Source organism: Dromaius novaehollandiae, chromosome 9 (genome assembly GCF_036370855.1).
Source record: "Dromaius novaehollandiae isolate bDroNov1 chromosome 9, bDroNov1.hap1, whole genome shotgun sequence".
Taxonomy (NCBI): Eukaryota; Metazoa; Chordata; class Aves; order Casuariiformes; family Dromaiidae; genus Dromaius; species Dromaius novaehollandiae.
Genome location: NC_088106.1, coordinates 32881048 through 32905281, shown reverse-complemented (window position 1 = coordinate 32905281; position 24234 = coordinate 32881048). Strand labels below are relative to the sequence as shown.

Sequence of the window (24234 nt, the reverse complement as noted above, 5' to 3'; positions counted from 1 at the left end):
ATTCCAGGCTGTAAAACGCGAAGATGCCACCTCAGGCTCTGAAATCAGACTCAGGCGAGCAAATGCTTACAAGCTGGTGACCGGTTCACTGGATGCAGCCATCTTCTCCCCTTTGAATTAAGTGCTCTTGTAACTCCGCCGAAAGGCAGTTGCCTAAATCTCCCGGCAGGGACGATCCACTCGGGATGTCCTTGCTGAATCGGCGAGGCATTTGCCTGAGCGCCCGCAGCGCCGCCGCCGCCGCCGCCGCCGCCTGAGGCGACCTGCGCGCCGCCCCTCCCCCTCCGCGGCCGCCGTTGCTCCGCCCCGCCCCTCATGAATATGCAGCAGGCGCGTCCCCGGTGGCCAATCCACGGCAGGCGGTATATGAATATGGAACGAGGCCGGGGCCGCGGCCCTTGTCATGCGGGCCCGGGAGACGGGTGGAAGCGGCGCTGCGGGGGCGGCGGGGCGCGGGTCGCAAGATGGCGACCGCCATGTACCTGGAGCACTACCTAGACAGTGAGCGCGCAGCGCGGGGAAGCCGCGGCGGCGGCGGGACGGCGGCGAGCCGCGGGGCGGGGCGGAGAGCGCGGGCCGCAGCCGGCGGCCGGAGCGGCGGTTGGCGCCGGCGCCTGCGAGGGAGGGGGCGCTGTGCGGGGGCGCGGCGCGCGCGGCGGCGGCGCGGGAATTGCAACTGCGCCACGGGCTGGGGCCAGGCGGGGTGGGGCTGCCGCCGTCGCGGCGTCATCGGCGCTGGTCCTCTCGTGCGTCATCATAGGGCGCCCGCCGCCCTGGAGCGGGCCGTGGCCGGCTGCTGCCGCCTCTGCTGCCGGCTCCGCGGCCCGCACTGGGGCCGTGTGAGGGATTCGCCAGGCCGCTTCCCCGTCCTCCTCGCTGAGGGGCTGCTAGGGAAGGGCATGTGTCTGTCCGGCCCGCCGCCGGGCGCGGGTGGGCCTTGCGGCCCCCGCCGGCCCTTGCCTGGACTTCCTCACGAGTCCTAGGCGTTCTTTGGGGGCGCTAAAGCGGGTGTCCGAGTGTAGCCTTCGGTGTTAATGGCTCCATTAAAGGTGTTCGTCTTCATTCTGACTTCTAAAAGCGCTGAATGCTTACAAGGTCTCCATCTGAAGATGGTAGGAATTTCGGCTGTTCAGTATTTACTTCCAGCCATTGCAGCATGAGAAACGAAGCATAAAAGGCAGCAAAGATGAGGTCCTTCTTGAAGATCTCAGTTCTGAGTTTGAAATGTCCTTTCACGCTATGTGTATCGAAGTTACCAGAAAGTCAGGCAAAATAGCTATGTTACTGGGCTAAGCATTGGTCCCGTGCAGTTTTGCATCCATACTTATGTGCATCCTAAGCTCTGTTGATAAAACTAGACAGTTTGCTGCGTGTAAAGTTAAACATACATCCAGGTGTAGGAACGCCAAGGTCTTTTGTTGCCAAGACTTTATTCTCAGTTACCATTCTTATTCAAGAACGGGGGTGGGGGGGGGTGCATAGTGCTTCTGTATCTCTATGAATGTGGATGTTTATCATAGCTGTGGCTAACTAAGCTAACAGCCGAGTCGGGCACCGGGATGTTTCTAGCTCTTCTGTATTGTGTGGTTTGAGCTGATGCTTAAGCATGTTGCATTTCAAAGGAACAATGACTCACATTGAGGAGAACAGTCTGTAGAATTGGTCTTTTATGTTTCAGGCATTGAAAACCTTCCTTGTGAACTGCAAAGGAACTTCCAGCTGATGCGTGAATTGGATCAGAGAACAGAAGGTGTGTTCAGGTATTTCAGTAAGCTTGAAGTCTGAGTAAAGAGCATTCACCTGAATGACAGAGCCCTGTGGGGATTTGCCCCATCCCCTTTTCTTCACTTTAGCAGTATGCTGCGTTTGTTTTATTTTTGTGACGTCTGTGCTCATAATTCTAGGGTCGTCTTGGCTTCTTATTTTATTGTAGTGGCTGTGCATAAATGTGATCCCCATACCCAAGTGATTACTTCTCCGATGTCCTCATGGCTAAAGACCTGCATATATTTCCATATCTACTGAGTTGTAGATTGTTGTTTGTCTTGCAAGACCATTTTTTTTAGGTTTGTGTGGGTGTAGGAATGTGTGTTAAAGATTATCAATTTGAAAATTTGAACTGTTAACACAGAAAGGTAAATGACATCATGTCCCATGTACGAGAAGAGAGGTTGAAGTTGGTGAACCCATCCGTTCAGTTTCTGGTCTTAGGACACTGGTAGTTGTGAGCACCTCCTCTTAATGAACTATAAAATACTAGAGAGAACAGAATTATACTGCAGGTGTTAAAGAGTGAATATCTTTATTTTCATTAAAAAAAAAAGTAAATATGTTAAAGGTTCAGGAGAAGCCTAGATACTGTCGGAGGGGGCCTTCTAAATACTATAGAGAAGTAGAAGGAAAAAATACTTACTCTGGAGGACAGATTTCTTAAGTGCATATACTGTGTCTGCCTTTCAGATAAGAAGGCAGAAATTGACAGTCTTGCAGCAGAATACATCGAATCGGTGAAGAACATGTTGCCTGAGGAGCGAGTAGAACACCTGAAGAAAATTCAGAGTGCTTACAGCAAGTGTAAAGAGTACAGCGATGATAAAGTACAACTGGCCATGCAGACCTATGAGATGGTGAGAACTTAAACCTTGTGTGCCAGAGTTGCATGACCAGTGACATTTTTGTAAAAATGACAACATATTCTGGAACAGAGCTGCTAACAGACTTAGAAGACACTTCCACAGCATGTTTTTCTTTTCCTGTACATATTTATATTTGGGTTAAATATCTTACTGAAACAAAGTATTAGTTCTGAAGCTTATTTTTATTACTCTTGCCCTCTCAAAAAAAAAAAAAAGCCTTCAGTTTTCCTCTTGTATTACCAGGTTTTGTGTCAAGTATGCTTCTGTTATGGTGAAGGGTTAAATGAGCGCTTCTAGATTGATTGGTGGCTTTTAGATTGCTTACTCATCTGCTGTGTAATAATGCCAGCAACTATACCCAACCTCCTCTTCCCCAGCAGCTCTCCTTTCACCCAAGAGTTTAAGTAGGACTGGTTGTGTTATGACCAAAACTCTTGAAGTCAACTTCAAAACTACCTTGTGGAGGATTTGTGGCAAATCTTTTCAATTACTTTGGTTTCTGGGTGACTAAAGGATGGAGAACTGTCAGTTCCACTGTTCGAGTTGCGTATTGGATGCTAAACTTTCCTCCATGGACCTAGTGGGAAAAATTTTTCTCGTTTCTGAAGATACAGCTTTCCACATCTGCTCCTATGTCTGTTCTGATGCCCTTTAGGTAGTTCTTATCTTGGTGTATTTTATCCCATGGACACAATTCAAGGAGAGAGTAGAATCCTTTTGACTGACACTTAGTATGTTTTATCTAGCTACCAGAGATGATTTGGGTTGTGAATAAAAGCAATACCTGCAGCAGTTGCAATACTTTTTGCTGTCGGCAGAATACTGCAGAAAAACAAATTATGTTACAGGATTGAACAGCTTCCTAGATAACCACTAACTTGAGGTATTGTAGCAGCATTTCTTCTTTTATTCCTTTAAAAAAATACCTTGGTTACATCTGTATTCTGTAAGTTACACTAGTGTAACTGCAATATTACAAGGTATTTTTTTAACATGTATTTTACGAATGTGCCATGATATTGGAGGTAGTCAGCAGAAGGCTGTATTTATTATTAAATTTCATGAAACAGTGTATCAGTCAAATAATAGAGACAATATTGACTCATCTGCTCAATATATTCATGGATATTAGTTGATAATACACTTTGAAAGTTGCTCAGGGAGAAAACAAAATTTTTTTGTTAGTATCTTTTGTCTTCTTGTTTTGCTCTGCAAACTAATAGTTGGGGTTGCTTTAATTCTCCTTTCTGCCACCTCCCCCCTCCTCCTGCATTTCTCTCTGCCTGTATTGGTATTGGGTTTTCCGCTGCCTTCTCCCCTTCCCTCCCCTGCTTCCCCCCCTCCCCCCTTTCTCCAGCCTAATTCCTTGGTGTATACCATTTCTGCTTTTCCAGTGTGGTACCCCTTTTGTCCATTGCCCTGAAGTATTATATTCCTGTTAATGCAGATAAGAGTTACTAGACCTTCCTCTGTGTGTGTGTGTGTGTCTGTGTGTGTGTGTTTTGGAGGGTTTTCTTCTTTCAGTTTGTGGTTTCCTTTTCTGCACAGGTAGATAAGCATATCCGCCGGCTGGATGCAGACTTGGCACGGTTTGAAGCAGATCTGAAAGATAAACTGGAAGTCAGTGATTTTGAAAACTCAGGAGCACGAGGCCTGAAAAGTGTGTAAATTTTATTTGTTTGATAGCCTTTTCCAGCACTGAGCACATCTAACTAGAAAGGCTAAGGTATAAAGTAGGCTATCATTTCTGGAGCCTGTGTTGTGTACTCTTTTTTTTTTTTTTTAAGGCTCTACAAGGTTTACAGTGTTGCACTGGGCACCCTACATGAACAAACAGAGGGAGAAAAAATGTCTAGTACTGGAACCTAGCCTGCTGTCTCCCTTTGTCAGAGTATCCTGATGTGACCCATGTGCTACTCATCACTGCTTGTAAGGAAGCTACTGGCAAAGGGGGCATTATTCTGACAAAAATCGAATTGATGTTCAACTGCTCTATTTCAAGTGTGACCTACTTTTGAATAAATTCTAAAATCTTTTAGAGGAGAGGAGATTTACTTTATTAAAACAACATAAGTTTTCCTTCTTTTACCAGAATTTTAGTATTAATCAAGCTGAGAACAGCAGGAAAAATGAAAAGTTAAAGGAAGGTAGCAATTTCTGTAATGTGTACTGGGAATACATGATTAAGGCGAAATTTAAATATGAATAACAGCAGCGCAGTTTTATGTCTTTGAATTATGAAATAAGGGGTGAGATCAGGGATGTCTGTGGACAAAAAGTTACTTTAGCTCGTTATTGCTAAGATTTACTTACATACTTAGGTTTGAAAAGTGTTTATTACAGTGTTCAAATATAATGTTATCTATGTGGACTATATGAGCTAACATTGTACTGCGATGATCTAATTGTCAAAACTGCAGACAAAATAATTTGGCACTTCGTCATACTGTTTCTTAACTCAGTATGTTTATAGCATAAAATATATGTACATTTCAGAATCAACATTCATATTCAGTTACATATGAAAGAGGAATTTTAAAGCAATTTTAAAGCATCAAGAGGAAAACACCTAGGAGTGTTTCTGGCATTCACGTAAGTTGAAATGATGCTTTTTTTGTCCTTTGTAGAAGGACGAAGTCAGAAAGACAAAAGAGGCTCTCGGGGTCGAGGCAGACGAATATCTGAAGAGGATACACCAAAGAAAAAGAAACTCAAAGCAGGGTAAGAAATGAACAATCACAGCTCTGATGACTTTGTGGAAAATGCATGAAATGTTGAGCCAAGCTCATGTTATTCTAGATAAGACTTTCCTGTATGGATGGCAACTGCTCTTCTGGTCTTACTCCATTTTGTTAGTATCTTCCTAATGCAAGTCAGCTTTGTTTAATTAACTCCTTGCTTGGCACATGGAAACTTAGCATACTGGGAATGCCCTGTGTCTGGAAGGGCAAGACCAGAGTCTCCAAGATGCTGTTGGCAAGCTGGGAGAAAATAGCTTTAATGGTTGCCTGCCATCTTGATGGGAAGGAAAAAAATGAGGGGGGAGTCCCACCCAGAAATATTGACATTGTATTGTTATCCTAGAAATCTTGGAGAATTTGGGGGGTTGTTTTTAAATAAGCATGTCCTAAATAGTCTTAATCTAATTCAGTTTTCTGAAGCAAGCAAGAAAGTATGTCCCCTCTCTGTCACAAGTTTTATATTAAGGTGACCCTCCTCACTAATACTTTCAGTTGGCTAAATGAAGAGGAAAGAAAGAAAAATTGTTACCATTGAGCATTACTGACATGTTAACTTCATACACCTCTGTCAGAGGAACGGGCTTCACTCATACCTGAGTAAAAAAAGTATAAGAAGAAAAAACAAGTTAAAACTGGAAAAAAAAAATCAGATTTGTCTGTCCACAAACAGAAGTGATGTGTATGTTAACTTTGATTTGTAGATAGCATTATATACTAACATTCTCTTCATCCTCTACTAGTAAAGATCATATTTTATGTTTCATTATTAATTGAAATTATAAAGTAGGTTTGGATAGTATGTGATAAGTAACCTAAATTCTAAAATGTGGTAAATATGTTCTAGTGAGGATACTGTTTAAAAATAATTTTCTAAGTGGGATTTAAATCTTGTTAAGAAGAACTGTTTTTTTCCTCAACCTATCCTTGTCTGCAGATCTGAGTTTGCTGATACCATCCTGTCGGTGCATCCCTCAGATGTCTTAGACATGCCAGTGGATCCCAATGAACCTACCTACTGCTTGTGTCACCAGGTGTCATATGGAGAAATGATTGGCTGTGACAACCCAGATGTAAGTACTTCACACTGTTTTATTTTCAAAATGCACTCTGTATCTTTTCAAAAGATGTTTGCAGCATCACAGAGCTGTGAAATCTGAGGGGGGTACTTGCTCAATTAAATTATCCAAAATGAGTGTAAAATTTGCAAAACACTAAGCATCTCTTCTTTGTCCCCCCTCCCCTGTTCTGCAGTGCCCAATTGAATGGTTCCACTTTGCTTGTGTGGACCTCACCACCAAACCAAAAGGGAAATGGTAAGTAGGACCTACGGCTTTCCCCCCTCACCCCACCCAGGCTAAAGTTTCCATTGACAAGAATCACAATAACTATTAAAACCTCTTTGCTCTTGTTATCAGATGGTTTGCGTCCTGTAGGGTATGGGGTTGTGTTTGTGTGAAGATAAAGGTAGGAGGGGAAATTTCTCCTTCCTAAAGGGTACTCCCGCAGGAATCTTTAGATACTATAGGTTGCAACAGGAGGAAAACAAAGACTCAGGCATATGCAAGATTTCATGATAAACGAGGCAGTTTTTGAGCCGATACTTGTGTAGATGTGTATGCATGACATCTCTTACTTGCTGTATTGCTGCGTAGTTGCAGCTTTGGTTAAAATTGAGAAGACCCATCCCCCTCTCCCCCCCCCCAGTGAAGTTCAAAAACTCTTCAGGCTACACTTCTGTATGTGTTCATCTTGGAAAGAATCATAGGCTTGTTCTATACTTTCTTTCTTTCTTTTTTTTTCTTTTTAAAGGACAGAAGTTCTGGGTAAAGGTTTTGTCTTGCACTTAAAATGCCACCCACTTCAATTTGAATAACTAAAGCTGCTGAGTTGCTGATTGCTACAATCCAGTTCCTGTTTGCCCAGTCTTCTTGCATGTTATGAAAACTGTTGCAATTAGTTAATTGGCCACTTCTAATCCTTGCCCCTACCCAATTCCAAATAATAAAAAGAGCTTTTGGGCTAAGTGTTTTTAACTCCAGGACTAATTACTGCCATATTCTTTCTGTAGGTTTTGTCCACGTTGTGTTCAGGAGAGAAAGAAAAAGAAGTAAGGAGTACAGAGAATACATCCTCTGAGGCAAGAAGAGTTTAACGTATTCTTTCCTTCATGTTGCAATATTATCCTTGATTTTCTTTAACCTACCCTCCTTCTTGTTCTGATCTGATATTTAATTGTCTAGTGGCCAGTTGTAATTCCTGTTCTTTCATAAGGACTTTGGGAGGGAGGGAATTTGCCACAGTGATTTTATTTATGTTACACTTGCACAGCACTGAAATCTGTGTTACTATGAAGTGCTAGGGCAGCCTGTAGCTGTAACTTTTACTAGTTTTATAGGAGTCTGTGAAACCACATAAGGCACTGCAGGGGAATGAGACAGCTGTATCTTCAGTGTGGTCCATCACTATCATCAAAATAGTGTCGGCCTGGAGCTTAGCGTGATGGGGAAGGAGGACTTTTCTGTAACTGTTGCCTGCACGCAAGAATTATGCTGTTTTTCAGGCATGAAGTCCATTTGTTGTGCAGTTTGGTAGTATTGAAAGGAACAAGAAAGTTGGTTAACTATTTCCAGTGTCCATTTTCTCAAAGCCAAGTACTGTGTTTAGTTTTGAGAAGGCATGGGGGGAATGTGTTTCTGTGTGTACGTGTGTGTGCGTGCACACTAGAAAGAATTCTTTTGGGAGTCACTTCCATCTAACTTTGCACTGCCATTACTTGACTTGATCATGCCCAATCACATTAAATGAACAGGAGCAAGCCATTTGAGTTTTTACCTCCTTCCATAAAAGGCTTTTCTCTTCTGTGGGAAAACATTAAAAATATCAAAGGAATTGTCCTGTAGTGCTTCTTAGTGGCAGTAGGAGAGAGAGAGAAAGGGAGAGAGTGACTGATCTGTCCTGTCTGTTTCCTATTTCTCTGGAAGTCTTTTTAAGTTTGTTACTGTGAAGATGAAAACAAGAGTATTGTTATAGAGATAGAGGGTCTGATTTATTCATAACATAAGATGAAGGCCTGTTTTTTTTTCTTTTCTTTTTGGTTTTTTGGTTTTTGTTACTTGTGTATGCCTGTGTTGCACCTCAGTAAATCAGGAAACAAGTTTTAACAGAAGACTATTAAAGGAAGATGCATAGATTCTTCTGATGGTGCAGCAAGGCTGAAAGGGAGGCAATGTGGTGGTAGTTGTTTTTTTTTTCTTTTTTTTAAATAGCATTTGCTATGAACCACTCCTATTAAAAAAGAAGGTCACTCACCAGGAATGTTTTAAAATGACTTGTCTTTTCTGGTGGAGGCACATTTGCCTGTTCTTGACTATTTTAAGCTGCTTTTCAGTTTGTAAATGTGAATCCTTGCTATCATCACAGTGTCACTCGCGGCAGTGAAAGGAAGAGAGGGAAATCAGGAATACAAAAATAAGTCTTTCTCTTTTTTTCCTTCTTTTGAGTTATAGTGGATGCAGGAGTTGAGGGAAGACCAAAGATGACACTCACCTTTGTATATCCTGTATTCTGGAGCTTTGCTGCCTACAGCAGAAGGAGATGTTGTGGGGAAAGGTTTTCTGCCAGGGAAAAAAAAAGTAGTCTGCAGCAGTATAGACCAGGGTTCATGAACTTTGATGTCTGTGACCCGTGATAAGTGTTCGTGGCAGCTCTGTGCTAGGCTGTGCACTAGTTTGCTTGCCATTGTGCAGGAACTCTTGATATAGACTGTTGGAAAGGCATTAAGAGGTTTCCAGATAAGCTTTTGTTCTGCTTTAAAAACAATCCGAGTAAAGAATATAGAAGAAAAACACTTCTAGTCGGATTTCAGAACCGGCTTCCAGAACAAAAGGTTTTTTTTTTTTTTCTGTTAGCTACCTTCATGTGAAAGAAAGTAGAACACAGCTCTTGCCAATTTTCCTTTCTTGCTTTTGGTTTGTCGTACTTTGTAGATGCTGCAGGTATATCAGAACTGTCATAAAAGAAAACTTTTGCTACTGATACAGGTTTTCTGTGAACATGTTCTGGACTATTGTATCTGCTATAGGAAAAAATTGTCTCCCGGGTCCTTTCATTTAAAGTGTGATGTTGTACATGTCTTCATTATGTTGCATCACTCCACATGTTGTATATGAAGTTTCCATAGTTATGTTTACAAGATTATGTTCATTTGTCATTGTTATCATTGTAAAAGCGTACCAAAAGCACACACACAAATTAAAGGCGATTGCTGTTGAGAAGGGGAAGAAAAAGCACAGTCACACAAACCTGAACTTAGAAATACAGTCGGCCCTCTTTTTCCTTCTGCCTGTGTATGAAAGGAATCATGATACCTCATGAACCAGCTTTTAATTCAGTAACCAGTGAGTAAGACCTGTACCTCATTAACCTGTTACACTGGATTAATGTAGGAGTGTCACTGTGTCCTGAAGACTAGTGTTGATGCTGTTTCAGATTTTATTTTCCCCTTCCATCCAATGATCCTCTATACAACTTTTTTTTTTGAGGGCTTTAATAATAGTGGTTAAGCATTGGATTTAAAGCGTTCGATTTAAATCGATCTCAAAATTATATTGCACCTCTTTGGAGGTGTTGCTGGAAACACACTGTTGTGGAAATTGGCAGCTATGGATGAATAAGTGCAAAGCCGACTGCCCTAAACTCAGAAAAGATGGTCAGTCAGGACAGCAAAATATATTTTGTCAGCAGTTCTTTTTGTGGCTCAGAACAGATGTTTTCCATTTTAACCAGCAAAGAGGAAAAAAAAACAAAAATAACTAACACCCTGGAAGTTAGCAGCAGTCCTTAAGGATACTTTCCTGGGTATCAGAAACAGTGTGAGGTAAAAACATACTCTTCTTCGCAGCATAACGTCTCAGATATGTCAGGCCATCTGAACTGATATGAGCAATAAACTCCTATTCAGGACATATCAGCACGGAGGCTCTACCAGTTGTCACAGGCTCGAGAGCGTTTGTTGGCCATTTACATTTGGGTTTAGAGATTTTTGGCTCTATTTTAAGTGGAAATACCAATGGCCTTCATTTTTGGTCACTAAAGCATTGAAATCTTTCTCCTGAATTTTGAATGTACAGTGTTAAATATATTTTTATGGAGAAGGATGAACAAGACTGTGATATGTAAAGGAATGTTCCACTAAAGATTGTCAAGACACCTAAATATTTTTGTGGTGTTCAGCTTTATTGCAATTCATCCAAACTGGACGTGAAACAACTTTTAACCTGATTGTTTTATTTTTTAAAGGAATTAGATCTATGTTCCCTTTGTAAATGGAAGAGAATATAAATCTTTTTATTAAAAAAGAAAAAAGTAAAAATGTATATCTGTATTTTTGGATCATGCCACAGATAATGGATATATTGTTATAAATAAAATATTTTTGGGAACGAAGGTGTACGTGGGCACGTTCTCTGGGGTCGCCGCTTCCCGGCAGCGGCGGGCGGCGGGGCCCGGGACGGCGGCGGCGGCCTCCTGCTGCCAGGGTGCGCTGCTGCCCTGCGGCCGGCGGGCGCATGCGCGCAGCTACGGGGCCGCGCGTGCGGGGGAGGGGGTCCCGCGGGGAGGAGGCGGCGGCGGACGGCGCAGCACGGCGGCGGCGTCTTTAAATCCGGCGGTGGCCAGGGCCCCCCTCGGTAACGGCCGTCGCGGCCGAGCTCGCCGTGGGCTCGTCACCGGCCCGCTTCGGGGCAGCGCGCCGCCCGGAGCGGCGGGAGAGAGCTGCCCGTCGGCCGAGCGCCTGGCAGCGGGGCTCCCCGGTGGCTCCCCTCGGCCCGTGCCCTCGCGGCGCCGGGAGGTGCCTCAGGCCCAGCACTGGGGGTTTGTCACCCAGCGGCTGCGTGGGGTGCCCGGGGGCGGCCTTCGGGCTGTGGGCCCCCGCGGCCGGCAGCCCTCCAAGCAGAGTGTCGGGAGGGCACTGCTTAAGCTCCAAAGGGCGTCCTTGTTGGGCTTGGCTTAGGACAGGTGTTGCTTCCCCTAGGTCCGTACTGCCCGGCCAGGTGGCCGTTCCTGGGGTTTTTGCATCTAACAAGCCCTGTTTCTGGAATCTTACAACTGGGGAGACTGCCTAAACTACGTGTGGGTTGACTCAAGTAAGGGGAAACCCCAAGAGCAGGCAACTGCGCTCTGCTGCCTGGGGAGCAAGAAGAACTCGCAGGAGAGCTAGCCTTGTGCTTGCATTTTAAGGCCACCATGGTGCTTTCCTCTGTGGTCTGTCATCATGCTGTTTGGAGTCACTGGACTCAGCCAAGGTGGCTGATGAACTTTCATAGGAGGACCGTGGTACAGTGGAGCACAGCTCCTGCCCTTAAGCGGACACTTAAGCAGAAGAAACCAGTGTTGATGCCATGGGGCGTGAGTCCTCAGAGCAGGAGGGCTCTCCATCCAGCCTCCCTCAGCCTCCAGGAGGTCATGCTGACCAGTGAGCGTTACAACGTGCAGCGCCTGCCCTTCTCCCATGTTTCCAATGATGACATAGCTTTCTTTGAGCGCATAATGCCTGGGAGAGTCATCACAAATCCAGAAGAATTGAAACCATTTAATGTGGACTGGCTTAAATCAGTCCGAGGTAAGTGAACTTGTTTGTTTAATTTTGGCAAAACCTCTTCACTGCCCCCATTAGCCCACCAGAATAGAAAGTCTGCCAACAAAAATCTTCTCCCTGTTTGTAGCAGAGCAACTCTTTACAGATCCTGCTAAGTCAGTTAGTTATTAGAGTGGATCAAAATTTATTCAGAGTATTTTTTCCTCATAGAAGATACTTCTGTGAGAAGTTCCTAGTTTCTGGAAATTTTCAGACTTTCATCAAAGAAAATCTGAATCCAGTTAGCTGCCTCATTAGGTTTTGCCTGACACGAAGGAGTTCTGTTAGCAGTTTCTGAATTTTTGACTGAACCTCAGAAACAAGTGTCTGTTTTTTCTCTTGTTTTTGTCAAAAATTTCATAAGAACATAAAACAACTTCCTCCACTGGAAATGAAGTCTGTGTCCACATGCAGAGTTTTTACAGTGGTTTAAGAGAAAGCTCACTATTGAAAATGTTTGTTTGTTTGAAAGGAAAAGACTAAGGTAACTCTAGCTCATAGTGCTGTGTCCAGTTCTGGGGTCCCCAGTATAAGGCAGATATGGAGCTACTGGAGCAAGTGCAGCGAAGGGCTGCTAAGACGATTAAGGGACTGGAGCATCTCTCATATGAGGAAAGACTGAAGAGAGCTGGGATTGTTGACCCTGAAGAAGAGAAGACTGAGCGGGGATCTTATGAATGCTTTTAAATATCTGAAGGGAGGGTATAAAGATGATGGGGCCAGACTGTTTTCAGTGGTGCCCGGTGACAGGACAAGAGGCAACAGGCACAAACTGAAACACAGGCAGCTCCATTTGAACATGAGGAAAAACTTTTTTCCTGTGAGGGTGGCAGAGCACTGGAGCAGGTTGCCTGCAGAGGTTGTGGAGTCTCCATCCTTGGAGCTGTTCAGAAGCCATCTGCATAGGGAGCTGGGCAGCCTGCCCTAGGTGAGTCTGCTTGAGCAGGCAGGATGGACTAGATGACCACTAAAGGTCCCTTTCAACCTCAACCGTTCTGTGATTCTGTGAGTGTTGTTACTTCAGATGTAATGCGTTGCCACCTTTCTCTTTCTGATTTCTATACAGCCTACAACTTGTCTTGAGAGTCCCTTGCTTTCATTGCAGGCTGTAGTAAGCTGTTGTTGAAGCCACAGACAGCAGCAGAGGTATCTCAGGTTCTCAGGTAATATGCACCTTTTTTATCTGGGCTTTGGAGTGAACAAACTTTGGTCTAATTTGGGAGGATCAGCCAGGCGAAGGAAACTTTCAGATACTCAGACAACTGATTGCCATGAGCACAGGAACTACTGAAGCTGCCCTCTTCTTTACTGTATGTCCTGTGGTTGAACTTCAGTGACTTTAACTCTATATTCTGACCTTTATATTCCATATTCCCCCCACAGTCCCTTAGATTCCTCACTGTTTCCTTGCATACCTTTTGTTCCGCCTGCTCACTGAACAGGAGACGCTGTGTGCTGCTGTTAGTCCAGAAGTGTGCGCTTGCTGGTGGCTCAGCGGTACCTACATGCTTATCGATCACTGTCTTTTTACTGTCAGAAGGGACAAAAACCACCCTGCCTCTTTACTGCTGTGAGAAGAAGAGCAAACACATGGTCTTTGGATCTGTTTGTACCCTGTTTTTGATCTATTTTGTGCAGAACCATCATAGAAATCATATGTTTTTGAGGCTTCTAGGGTGCTTTAATGGTGGTTGACTTTAGCCGGTAGATTCATCAGCTGTTTGATAAGAGACTGTTGGATAAATACATAAGCAAGTTGGGTGACTGCATAGTTTCCTTAAGAAACTGTGCTAAAATGATGGTTTCCTAACTAGACATGTTTCCACAGAAGGAGCTGACACTTTTCAATGCAGAAAGGGACTTGAACCTGTGCCTTGTATCTCCTAGGCCCAGTGCTCCTCCTAGCCCACTGGCTGTTCTGAGGTGATTGTGTCATGTCAGTACCAGGCAGAAACAAAGGCTGAACTTTCACTTGTTTTACCAAACGAAATTCTTGTTTCCTGGCCAGACATCCTTGCAAAGGCTAAAGGGACAGCAGCAGACTTTCTAAGTTTGTGTTGCTGGCTTTGATTAGAAGATTCAAAAGTTCTCGAGGATACTTGGAATGAGGGAAAGACATGAGAGAGAGGGAGAGATAAGAGAGTGGTTTTAGCATTAAAAACTTTTCTGCTCTACTAAACTGACAAAATTAGGCACTGTACCAGTGCTCAATGGGAGCGGTTGTGTTGAAGGATTCAGGAATGCTCCATCTGAGGAAGGGAAAGAAGATTAGGAGAAATGAAAAAATATATATATCCTGCTGTAGAGATGTTGGGCCTGATGCCAGCATCAGGCAGTTTGAGGAGCTGATCTTTTAGTCCACTAAATCAGTAATAACACTTCTCTAATTCAGGGGTGTGAGACCAGGTCTAGCTGAGCATCAGGAGACAAGATCACCATTTGGCTAAAGAGTTAAAAGCTGCGTGAACCTGGTCCGAGCTCTGTTACAACAGAAATACAGAGTACAGTAAATCTCAGGACTTCTGAAAAACTTGCTGGTGCAGTACAGCTTTGTGTAACCAATTGTACAAGAACTTCTGCGAGTTCAGAGAGGATTTGATGGATGGCACTTTGCACCGATATGGCAGGCTGACAGATGGAGCAGTTAAGGCATAGATGCACATGCTTTGTTACTGTAGGGCATTAATTTCTTGAAGAGGGACTGGGGAAGGCAATAATGTCTTAAATGACTGCAGATCTGTCAGACCCCATTGAAGAAGTCAAGTTGCTACATGAATAGCTAATTTATAAACGGAGTGAGCTGTGATTTTTCAGGCAGAAATTGCGTGGTAGAACTGGCAATATGCAAGGGGGTGAAACTCTTCTGATAGACTAGGGCATGGTCCTGAGAAGCATAATACTTTGGGAAACCTATTCCCTTCCAGGTACTGCTGTGAGAGGAACTTGGCCGTAAACCCACAAGGAGGTAACACAGGCCTTGTTGGGGGCAGTGTTCCTGTCTTCGACGAGATCATTCTCTCCACGGTTCTCATGAGCCAGATCATCAGCTTTGACAAGGTGTCTGGTAAATATCACAGACATGTTATTCACAGAAAGAAGGCTCTTGCTCTAACCCAGCCTTCCTTCTGGGAGTCGATAACTGCATCATCAGCAAGGTTCAGCCCGGCAGCATCGTAGTGGGCATCAGAGATTTGTTAAATCCAGATTTCTGCTACTGATGTACTCTTAGGTGGTAACAGCAGCATGTCTAAAAATCCATCTGATGGCAGAGAGAGGAAGAAAGAGAGAAGAGAAATACCCATGTGCATTCTGTTCTTTTACAAATCCAAATGAGAAACCAACAGGTTGAACAGAATGACAGTGGTGAAGGAGGCACACGATAACTTTGCTCTGGCAGAGGGAAGAGAGGGATGGGGAAAGTTTATAGGTTTTTTGAATTTGGAAAGTGAGAAACCAGGCTTGTTTGAGTATTTTGGTCCTTAAAACATTGACAGGGGGAGAATTATGGGCAGAGATATACTTAATGTCAGTGTTTTACATGTCCAAGGCTCTAAATGACCAGATGTTAAGTCAATGGCCAAGCTCCCATAGGCTTAAGGAAGAGCAGGACAAAGCCCTATGGCATACACAGAGTTCTTCTGGGTTTAAGTTGAGCCCCAGAAAGCTTTGGAGGAAGAGCAAGTGGTTGCAAATGATTGTACTATTCTGACTCTTTAGGAGTCACCTTTTTGGGCATCAAGTTACAACAGTATGTTCATGTTTCAGGAATCCTTGTGTGCCAAGCTGGCTGCATCTTAGAGAACCTGAACCAGTACCTGGAGGAGAAGGGCTTTATCATGCCACTTGACTTGGGAGCAAAAGGTAGCTGTCACATTGGTGGTAATGTGGCCACAAATGCCGGAGGCTTACGGCTCTTGAGATATGGCTCTCTCCGAGGGACAGTGCTAGGACTGGAAGTGGTAAGGCGAGTACCTCGCAGTTCCCGTTTGCGTCTGACCTCTCCCTGTTATCCCATTTTCACTGCTCTAGCCCTCAGCTATCCATTATGCAGACAAGATCCTCTCCAGGATCCCACTTTTAACTGTTGGCTCTTTTGAGGAGTGTCAACAAGTGTATTCATCAATGTAGCATCTTTTAGTTATACCACAGCTTCCAGCTCTGTCCTTACTGATACAAGTGATATTAGATGGTTTTCTTATCCAGAGAAATGAGAAGAAGGTGGGGAGAGATTTGGTGATCACAGGTTACCTGGATGAGGTTGATTCATCTGTGAAGTGGTGGATCTCTGGAGTGCTCTGCTAAGAAAAATCCATCCTACAGTCCTCTTGTAGTGGCTTCTCGCTCAGAATTTCAGACCTGCCAAGATGCATTTGTTAAACACTCAGCATTTAACAGACAAGCCTACTTTGGGTTTGTTTGCTTGTTGGCTTTCTCTTAGAATTATTCCATATTACCACAGCTTTTTGTGGCCCGTGAAGTGTTCTTCAGCCTGGTCAGCCCTACAAGGCCTGTGCCTCTGTGTGTAAAGACTGGGGCTGGTGAATCTAAAAGATTTCTAGGACTGGGAGCAGAGAGCAAATAGAAAATAAGTTGGCTAGGCAACAAAAGCCACGTTTGGTGTTTTACTGTGTAGGCTCAAAAGGGGGAATTTTTGTCTCTCACATTAGTCCCTCTAGCTTAAAAGCAGCCTTAAATAATGACATATCTTAGAGGCATTCAGTCCTGATTTTTAAGGGCTCAAGTGGTGGAGGACTTGCTTCACTCCAGTTAACTACATTCACTGTTTCAAAAGTGCTCTTTGTTTCCATTGAATGACTGGAGTTAGGGCTTCCAAGAATGGTTGATCTTGTCAGCAGTGGTTGGTAAGAAAAGTTGTGTAAACTCAATTTTCTGTTATTGTTCTTTCAGGATGTATGCAAACAGCACCTCTGAACAAAAAGGAGACAAGTTTGGGGAAGGACAGGGGAGGAGGAGTGGAGAGATTTGGGGATGGGGGAGAGATGAAGAGAGTGTAGGAACAGGCAGTCGCTGGTGTAACATTCCTCAGCACAAGGAGGCTAGCAGCAGGTTTTCATCAGCTTAGTATGTCAGACAAGCTCATCACAGCAGCTTTCTGCATAGGTGTTTTGCTTGAGTCTCCTTGTTCTCTTGCAGGTGCTGGCTGATGGCTCGGTTCTGGACTGCTTGGCATCTCTGCGCAAGGATAACACTGGCTATGACTTGAAGCAGCTTTTTATTGGATCTGAGGGAACCTTGGGAATTATCACTGCTGTCTCCATACTCTGTCCTCAGAAACCTAAGGCTGTGAATCTGGCATTCCTAGGTAGGCGCCTCGGTAGACTTGCTCCCCAGCCATGTGTTGCTACACAGTAGTAATTATGTTGATACTATCAGGAAAACAAGAGCTGATTTGGGGTCTGTAGCAAGAAAAGAGGCTGCCTTATGAGCTGCTATTAATAATTTCACACCTGAAATCAGAGATTGTGAAGGGAGTAGAAACAGAGAGAAGAAAGCACTGGTCTCATGATAAGCATGAGTCTGTTTCTGAGAATTAGTACTGTGCTGTCTGTTAAAATACTTGTGTAGGTATTTTATGTCTGTGGTACAAATGTATAAAATACCTGCAAGGGCAGGCTGCTCCACAGCGAAGGAGAGCCAGGAGCTTAGCAGGACAAACAGGCAGGCAAAGGCAGTGCCATCACCAGTGAGGGCCCTGTCCCACAGTACCCAGCGGAGGTGAGCAGGGCACATCCAGTGACAGTAAGCAGGGGCAGCCTCGGTCCAGTGATCACTAGGCAAGACCATAGTGACAGGGCAGGGCTGGGAAGTCAAGTCTGCAGGTCAGAGAGCAGCTCAGTGGGGTACATGGCCAGGCACAGGCATGGTTGCAGTGCAGCTGCTTAAAAGCTGCTCCTGAGCGAAAGTCAGAGAACCCCTGCTGAGGCTTTTTAGCAAAGCCTTGGCAGGGAACCTCCACTGAGACTTCTTCCAGCTTTTTCCTGAAAAGTACCCAGGTTAGCTGGGGCTGCTCAAACACCTTGCTCTTATCAGAGAGGTGGCCTTGAGTGCAGAGAGCTAAACTCCTAGGAGGTGAGGGTACTCTGAGCCCTGATAAACCTGTGGGATATGTGCAGTGGACACCAGAATTATTCTAGACTCTTACTATCTGACATTCAAGCTCCTCTTCGGTTGTCTTCTTGCCTGTGCTGAGAACTGGGGATGGGGCAGACGTTTTGGTACAAACTGGTACAATCTTAGAGATTTTGCCACAGCAAAGACCAGTTGCTATATGCTCCTGCTGTTCTGCTCTGATACCTTCAAAACCAAGTGAAACTAAACCATTACAGGAACTGTTGATTTAAACCCAGGTAGGGTTGTCATTTACATTTGTTAGAGATGAGAAAGATGATTTGAAGCCTGACAGGCTTTTTTAAAACTTATTAAAAGTTTTTCTGGGGGTGTTTTTTTGTTCCTGATTTCTCTTTGTGGTCTGTCTCAAGGGTGTCAGAGTTTCACTCAGGTTCTGAAAACATTTACAACCTGCAGAGCCATGCTGGGAGAGGTCTTATCTGCATATGAGTTCATGGATGATAAGTGCATGGAACTGGTCAAGAGACACCTTAAGCTCTCCAGTCCAGTAACAGGTAACCGGTACCCTCTGTCTGGGTAAAAGGCACAGATAGTGTAATTTCTGCTGTAGAAAGAGGCATTGTATTTCTTTGGGTTTTTAGCCTAATTTTATATATATGTCAATGAGTGTGTGTGCATCCCTCACAATTTTTGTACCCGGTATTCTATCCCAAACACATCTGATAGAAGTCTTCAGTGACATGACTTTTTACTTCTACTAGGACCACCTTTACTTCTACTACTACCACCCATAAAAATACTAGTTTTTTTAAAGAGTAATGGTTAGATAGAGGACAGAATTTGTAAGTGACCTACCCATAAAAGATTTCAATTCGAGCTCAGCTCTTTTTCAGCACCAGAAATCTGGGCAGTGGAGCCCCCCCATTAAATGTGCCAGGCTTGGCTGAAGCTCCCAAACCTGTACTAAATCCCTGTGCTTTTACCACAGAGCATCTACTCATTTTGTTCTCCCTGGTTTTCAGAGAGCCCTTTTTATGTTTTAATTGAAACTTCGGGCTCCAATTCGACCCACGATGAAGAAAAACTGAACAACTTCCTAGAACAAGTTATGACTTCTGGTTTGGTCACTGATGGAACTGTGGCAACAGATGAAAAGAAAATCAAGGCAAGTCGTCATTTCCCCATACTCAAATCTATTTGGAATGATTCTCTGCTTGGATTTGTATTTTTAAAAGGGAATTTTGGTATTTGTTTGATATTTGGTGTAAATGTCCCTGAGTGACATGATAGCGTATTTGGCACATTGAGTAAGTATGTTTATGGAGAATGCTTCCCACTGCCCACTCTTAGCAGAAGACCTAAGTATTTGGTGTTTCAGTGAATATTTTCTGTTTTGAAAACATGAGAATAGCGAATGATATCTCTGGGGAATTTTTGGAACAGGACCTAAACCCCCTGAAAGCTACGGAAACCAGAAGCCACCATAGGTCAGGAAGGAGTTGTCAGTGAGGCCAGGAATGAACAACAAAGTTCTGTAAGCCAGAGTGATGGTGCGTTGCAGCCAAGACTGCAATCTCAGGGAATGAGACAGACAATTCATTATAAGCACTCAGGTTGTCATGTGTAGTGTCTCAGTTAGGAGAACAGTGATTTGCGTCTGCCCAAAGAACATGGGTCTTTTACAGTGGCCTGTGCTTCTGCCAGCACTGGTTCCCAAACCGACCCTTGCAGGTTAATAGAGGAGGGATATCCCTGCTTCTTGGGAAACTCAGAACTAGTTTGGAGAGAGTATCTGCCCGCACACATGACTCATGTTCTTTCTCTCTTGGGTACTGTAAAGCTTAGAGAGTTGGTGTAGCACTTCACTGTAGATGTTGCTGAACAAATGTTATTACACACTTTCAAGAGGCAAAGGGATATCAGGAGTTGATGTTACATGCCAAGAATCAAGACTCTTTTCCCCTAAAAGAGGAACTTTTTGCCCCTTGTGGCATGGAACCTGAGAAGTACCTGGTTCATTTGTATTTCTTTGATCTTCAATTCCGCAGATGCTCTGGAGCCTGCGGGAGAGGATCACGGAGGCCCTCACTCATGACGGTTATGTTTACAAATACGACATCTCACTCCCCGTGGGGAAGCTGTATGATCTCGTGACTGACACCAGGGCTCGGCTGGGCCAGTCTGCCAAAAATGTGGTGGGCTATGGCCATCTGGGTAAGTGCAGATTCTGGGAGAGGAGCTGATTTCTCCCTTGTGGTCCAGGTGTACTTGCCGTGCAACTGTCTAATAGCTTTGGAGAGTTTTTTTAGATTTCTGAGAGGCAGAGACTAAATAGCATTTGTTAGCTAAGAATTATCAAAGGAGGAGAGTGCACAAGGATCTTCATGTTTTGAATTTGATTGCTTTCAGACAGTATTTCACATATGTGTGGCAAGTGTGATTAGATGGCATGACTACTAGTCAGTAATTGAATTGGTCATTAGTATCTTTTTGCTCTGTACTTCCTGATCAAGTCTGTAGGTTATTTAATTGTACATAAATTTAATTAATGTACATAGACACATTTGGTTAAACACTTTCCTGTCTAAAGTAAGTAGATTTGAAATCAATTATGTCTGAGCCATTAGCTCCTCAAAGAAAGTGATACAAATAATTCAAAGAAAGGCTTGTACATTTGTCAGCGTGCTTTGAAGCTAGTTGGATTTTACATGCTCCAGGTAAATTGGACAGGTAAATTAGTTGTTTAGCAGAGCTTTTCTGCTAATAAAAGCAGAACACTCTTCAGCATTCTTTGTTTGAGGTGATTTGAAAGACACAGAGGGGATTGCATAATAAAGGTTGCCTTTGTTACTGGTTTTCAAATGTAGCTCTTGATATTGAGTTAGGCCATGTACTGTGAGAGTTTGCTGGGAAACAGGAAGAGGTACCAGAGTGAAAATGAATAAGTTATGTTTACCTTTGTGTGTTTTATCTTCTGAATACCCAGTAACTGTGTGGTTAATCAAAGACCATTTAGCACAAGCAGCAAAAGGGTTTCTGTTGACCCAGTGCCAAAGTGCATTTAGAAGATTGCACAAGCATAACGAAGTAATGCAGGGCTATGTTAAAATCTAATTGTCATCATGAAATACTGTTGGGGGAATCTTGGCATGCCATCTCAGTGCCAAAAAAATAATTAATGCAACACAGTTGTTTGAGTTTTAAAATGACAAAAAGAAGAGTTTGAAAATTGCTTAACTTAGAGGACTTCCTCAAAGATTGTACTGAATGAATGCAAAAACAAAGATTCTATTTGAATTATTTGTGCACAGAAGAAGCCTGGTGTTTGTAGAAGGACAGTTCATAGTCCTTCTACACACAATTTGGAGCCTAACAAAGGCACTGTTGTTTGAGTGCATGGCTGAGCCAGTAATGAATCTCCATTGCAGGGCCTTTGCAGAGACAGGTCCGTGAGAAAAACTCAATGTTTTCTTCCAGGAGATGGAAACTTGCACTTGAACGTCACAGCGGAATCCTACAGCCATTCCCTGCTGGATGCCATTGAACCATTTGTGTATGAGTGGACTGCAAGATGCAATGGCAGTATCAGTGCAGAGCACGGATTGGGTTTCAAGAAAAAGTGCTTCATTCAGTACAGCAAACCCAAGGAAGCAGTCTTTCTAATGCAGCGTTTCAAAGCCATGTTAGACCCCAAAGGGATTCTCAATCCATATAAGACACTGCCTTCCAATTCCTGAGAACAACACGTTCTGAGAGCTGAGCAGATACCATCACATGATGACTGCATCTCTAGCTCAGCCACAGTCAAATCGATGGATCAAACAAGCACATGAAATGCTCCTTGGCTTATTTCTTTAGGGTAATGAAACAAGTAAAGAAACATGGTGTCTGCTCTTTCAAAAGAAGAGTGCATTCATGTTTTTGACTGTGTGGGTTTTCTGTTTAATCCGAACACTCAAACTAAGCGTACAGACTTCTTTTAAAGTCTTACCTCTCACCTGATGTTTAGAGTTGGTTTCTGCCTCCATCCAGGCAGTAGAAGAGTCCTTGAAGAGTCCTTACATCTCTCAGGCTCTGGTGATTATTGTTTCTCTTTCTTTTCAGTTTCATTGCTACATACGTTCTGCATCCAAGAGGTGAGGGGAAGATGGGAGCAGCCTATAGCATGTCTTTGACCTTCTCTGTTGTCTATATAATAGTCATGTAATATGTAATTATGTAGTGTTCAGGCAGAAGGGCCAACATAAAACTTCACAGCTTGGAATCTGTAGTTTATTGCAGCCTGCAGACTTGGGTATTAGATTTGGGAGTGTAGCTGAGTTTGAAAAATAGAAGATTAAATTCAGGGGACTCTCCTTCCTTTTCTCTTATCCTTTCACCCTTCCCCTCTGCATATGGCATTCTTCTGGCAAAAGAGGCTTAGTAGCAAGCATTACTTTTGGGGAGCAAGGGACCTTTTGGGTTTTATGTTGCCTTTGTCTGGTATTACCAGCAGAATTACGGCAGTAGGGTCCCTGATCCTAAACCTAGAGCTACTTACCACCCTGCTGCTCACCAGTGTATTTGGGAGAGGTAGGCAAGGCAATATCAAGGTTTATGGCACATGACTGGAGTCAGAGCTAGCTGACAGCAGCAGTGCCCTTGCTAATGTGCAGTGTTTGAGGCGTCTTTACAGCATCTGACCTGCTAATGCCAAGGCAGGCCTTTTGTTTCTGTTAGCATTTGAGATCCCACTCTACGTACTCTTGCCCTATTACTATAAGTGCACTACAGTGTTTTTTTTTTTTTTTAATGAATGTGACTGTCACACACCAACATAAAAAGTTTTATAAATCTGAGTCCACAGAGATCTGAAGAGGATTTTTTCAGTTTTGTTTTGGGAGCAGAGCAGGTCAGGGCTATCCAGCCAGATGCATATGTCCTTACAGCAGGATTCTGTTCCTGAGATCCTCCACCAATTTAACTTTTATGTACTCATCTTATGGACAGGTATTTCCAGCTCCTGGATGTTGGTCTTAGCCTTCCCTTAAATTTTGATGATGAAGATTGTATTGTAGCATTACGAGTGGGAATAGGCAAGCGATAGGAATAGTGCTTGATATCATATAGCAGTAATGGGCCTTGAGGGGTAATTAAGAGAACTGTTAGCTACCTGACAGGTACTGTTCACACCATTACACCAACAGGCAGAAGTCAAAAGTGGCATGACATATGAACTGGCCATGCAAGGCAAGGGCTGTACAGGTTGTGCCATGTGTATATTTGGCCATGGTAATGTATTCTGTTGCTTAACCTAAAGTGCAATGCAGCTGTAATCTTCTATTTCAAGACAAACATATTTAAACCTAACAGAGAATCAGAAGCGCAGTAGAAACTTTATGCATCAGGAGTTTTGATTTTGATTGCTTATGTTATTGTGGATATCTTTGAACTATTAATTTATAAGACCACGTAATGCTGTCTTTCAGAAGTACCTTTCTACAAATAAAGATCTCTTCACGTTTTGAAGCCTCTTAACATTATTTTTAGAGCTGTAATGAAGGTGGGTTTTGATCCTGTGTTTAAAAAAAAAGTAATAACACACAACACTTACTTCAAAAAAAAAAAAAAGCCAGGCTTTCATTTTCTGTGGGATATAACAGTTGATTTTCATTTGTTGTGTCCTGACTGTAAGTAGGAATTATATACTGATCAAAACTGAAACTCCCTGGTCTGATGTGCCTCTTCTAGTGGCCTAGAGACTATAAGCAGAAATCTAGTTTTGCTGAAATCCTTTGGCAAATCAGGTTCCTTTGCCCTAGGAGATGTGGGTGGAATCCTGTAATGCCCTGGCTATCAGATCCTTTAGTGTCCTATATTGAGAAGCCAAGATCTTGGGCATACTACGCTAGCTTTTGGCTTCCTTAGCTCTTTTCATCCTGACCAGGCACAGCACAGTTTCCTGACAATCCAAGTTTGTGCTCCCCCACCCCTAGGATTTGGCCTGATTGGTAACAAATAGGAATCTATTCTCTCTTCATCTGGCTATTCAAGATTTCCCTTCAGATACCTACCTGTTCTGTGTTCCCCCTAAAAGTCCTGCTTTCCTTGGGAAGTCTCCAGCTCCTTCAAGAGGTGTTTATGCATGCTGTGC

General features: G+C 43.6%; 2 protein-coding genes across 4 annotated transcripts; both read left to right on the top strand.

The window, feature by feature from the left end:
• Window positions 1–350: 350 nt before the first annotated feature.
• ING5 (inhibitor of growth family member 5) lies at window positions 351–10818 on the top strand. 3 transcript variants are annotated; one of them, XM_026110650.2, is made up of 9 exons: window positions 351–501; window positions 1679–1750; window positions 2461–2627; window positions 4185–4296; window positions 5264–5357; window positions 6312–6447; window positions 6629–6690; window positions 7446–7514; window positions 8884–10818. In XM_026110650.2, the coding sequence occupies exons 1-8, from the start codon at window positions 465–467 to the stop codon at window positions 7486–7488; spliced, it is 723 nt and encodes a 240-aa protein (XP_025966435.1). In that variant the 5' UTR covers window positions 351–464; the 3' UTR covers window positions 7489–7514; window positions 8884–10818. The 3 variants fall into 3 exon arrangements, with proteins under 3 accessions (XP_025966435.1, XP_064373236.1, XP_025966436.1); XM_064517166.1 differs by having other exon boundaries at window positions 7446–10818; XM_026110651.2 differs by lacking the exon at window positions 351–501 and adding an exon at window positions 733–1112 and having other exon boundaries at window positions 7446–10818.
• A 130-nt stretch (window positions 10819–10948) lies between these two features.
• On the top strand, window positions 10949–23609 carry D2HGDH (D-2-hydroxyglutarate dehydrogenase). The gene is made up of 9 exons (XM_026110649.2): window positions 10949–11996; window positions 13117–13174; window positions 14936–15075; window positions 15777–15970; window positions 17166–17334; window positions 18512–18655; window positions 19124–19266; window positions 20150–20315; window positions 21579–23609. Exons 1-9 carry the CDS (start codon window positions 11621–11623, stop codon window positions 21836–21838), a joined length of 1650 nt encoding a protein of 549 aa, XP_025966434.2. The 5' UTR covers window positions 10949–11620; the 3' UTR covers window positions 21839–23609.
• Window positions 23610–24234: the final 625 nt, after the last annotated feature.

Excerpts from the sequence above, each read along its gene's own strand:
- ING5 (XM_026110650.2), top strand. The coding sequence starts at position 465 with ATGGCGACCGCCATGTACCTGGAGCACTACCTAGACA. Across the intron at positions 2,628-4,184 it reads CCATGCAGACCTATGAGATG|GTAGATAAGCATATCCGCCG; the intron begins GTGAGAACTTAA and ends TTTTCTGCACAG. Across the intron at positions 6,691-7,445 it reads ACCAAACCAAAAGGGAAATG|GTTTTGTCCACGTTGTGTTC; the intron begins GTAAGTAGGACC and ends TTCTTTCTGTAG.
- D2HGDH (XM_026110649.2), top strand. The coding sequence starts at position 11,621 with ATGGTGCTTTCCTCTGTGGTCTGTCATCATGCTGTTTGGAGTCACTGG. Across the intron at positions 13,175-14,935 it reads GAGGTATCTCAGGTTCTCAG|GTACTGCTGTGAGAGGAACT; the intron begins GTAATATGCACC and ends ATTCCCTTCCAG. Across the intron at positions 15,076-15,776 it reads CAGCTTTGACAAGGTGTCTG|GAATCCTTGTGTGCCAAGCT; the intron begins GTAAATATCACA and ends TTCATGTTTCAG.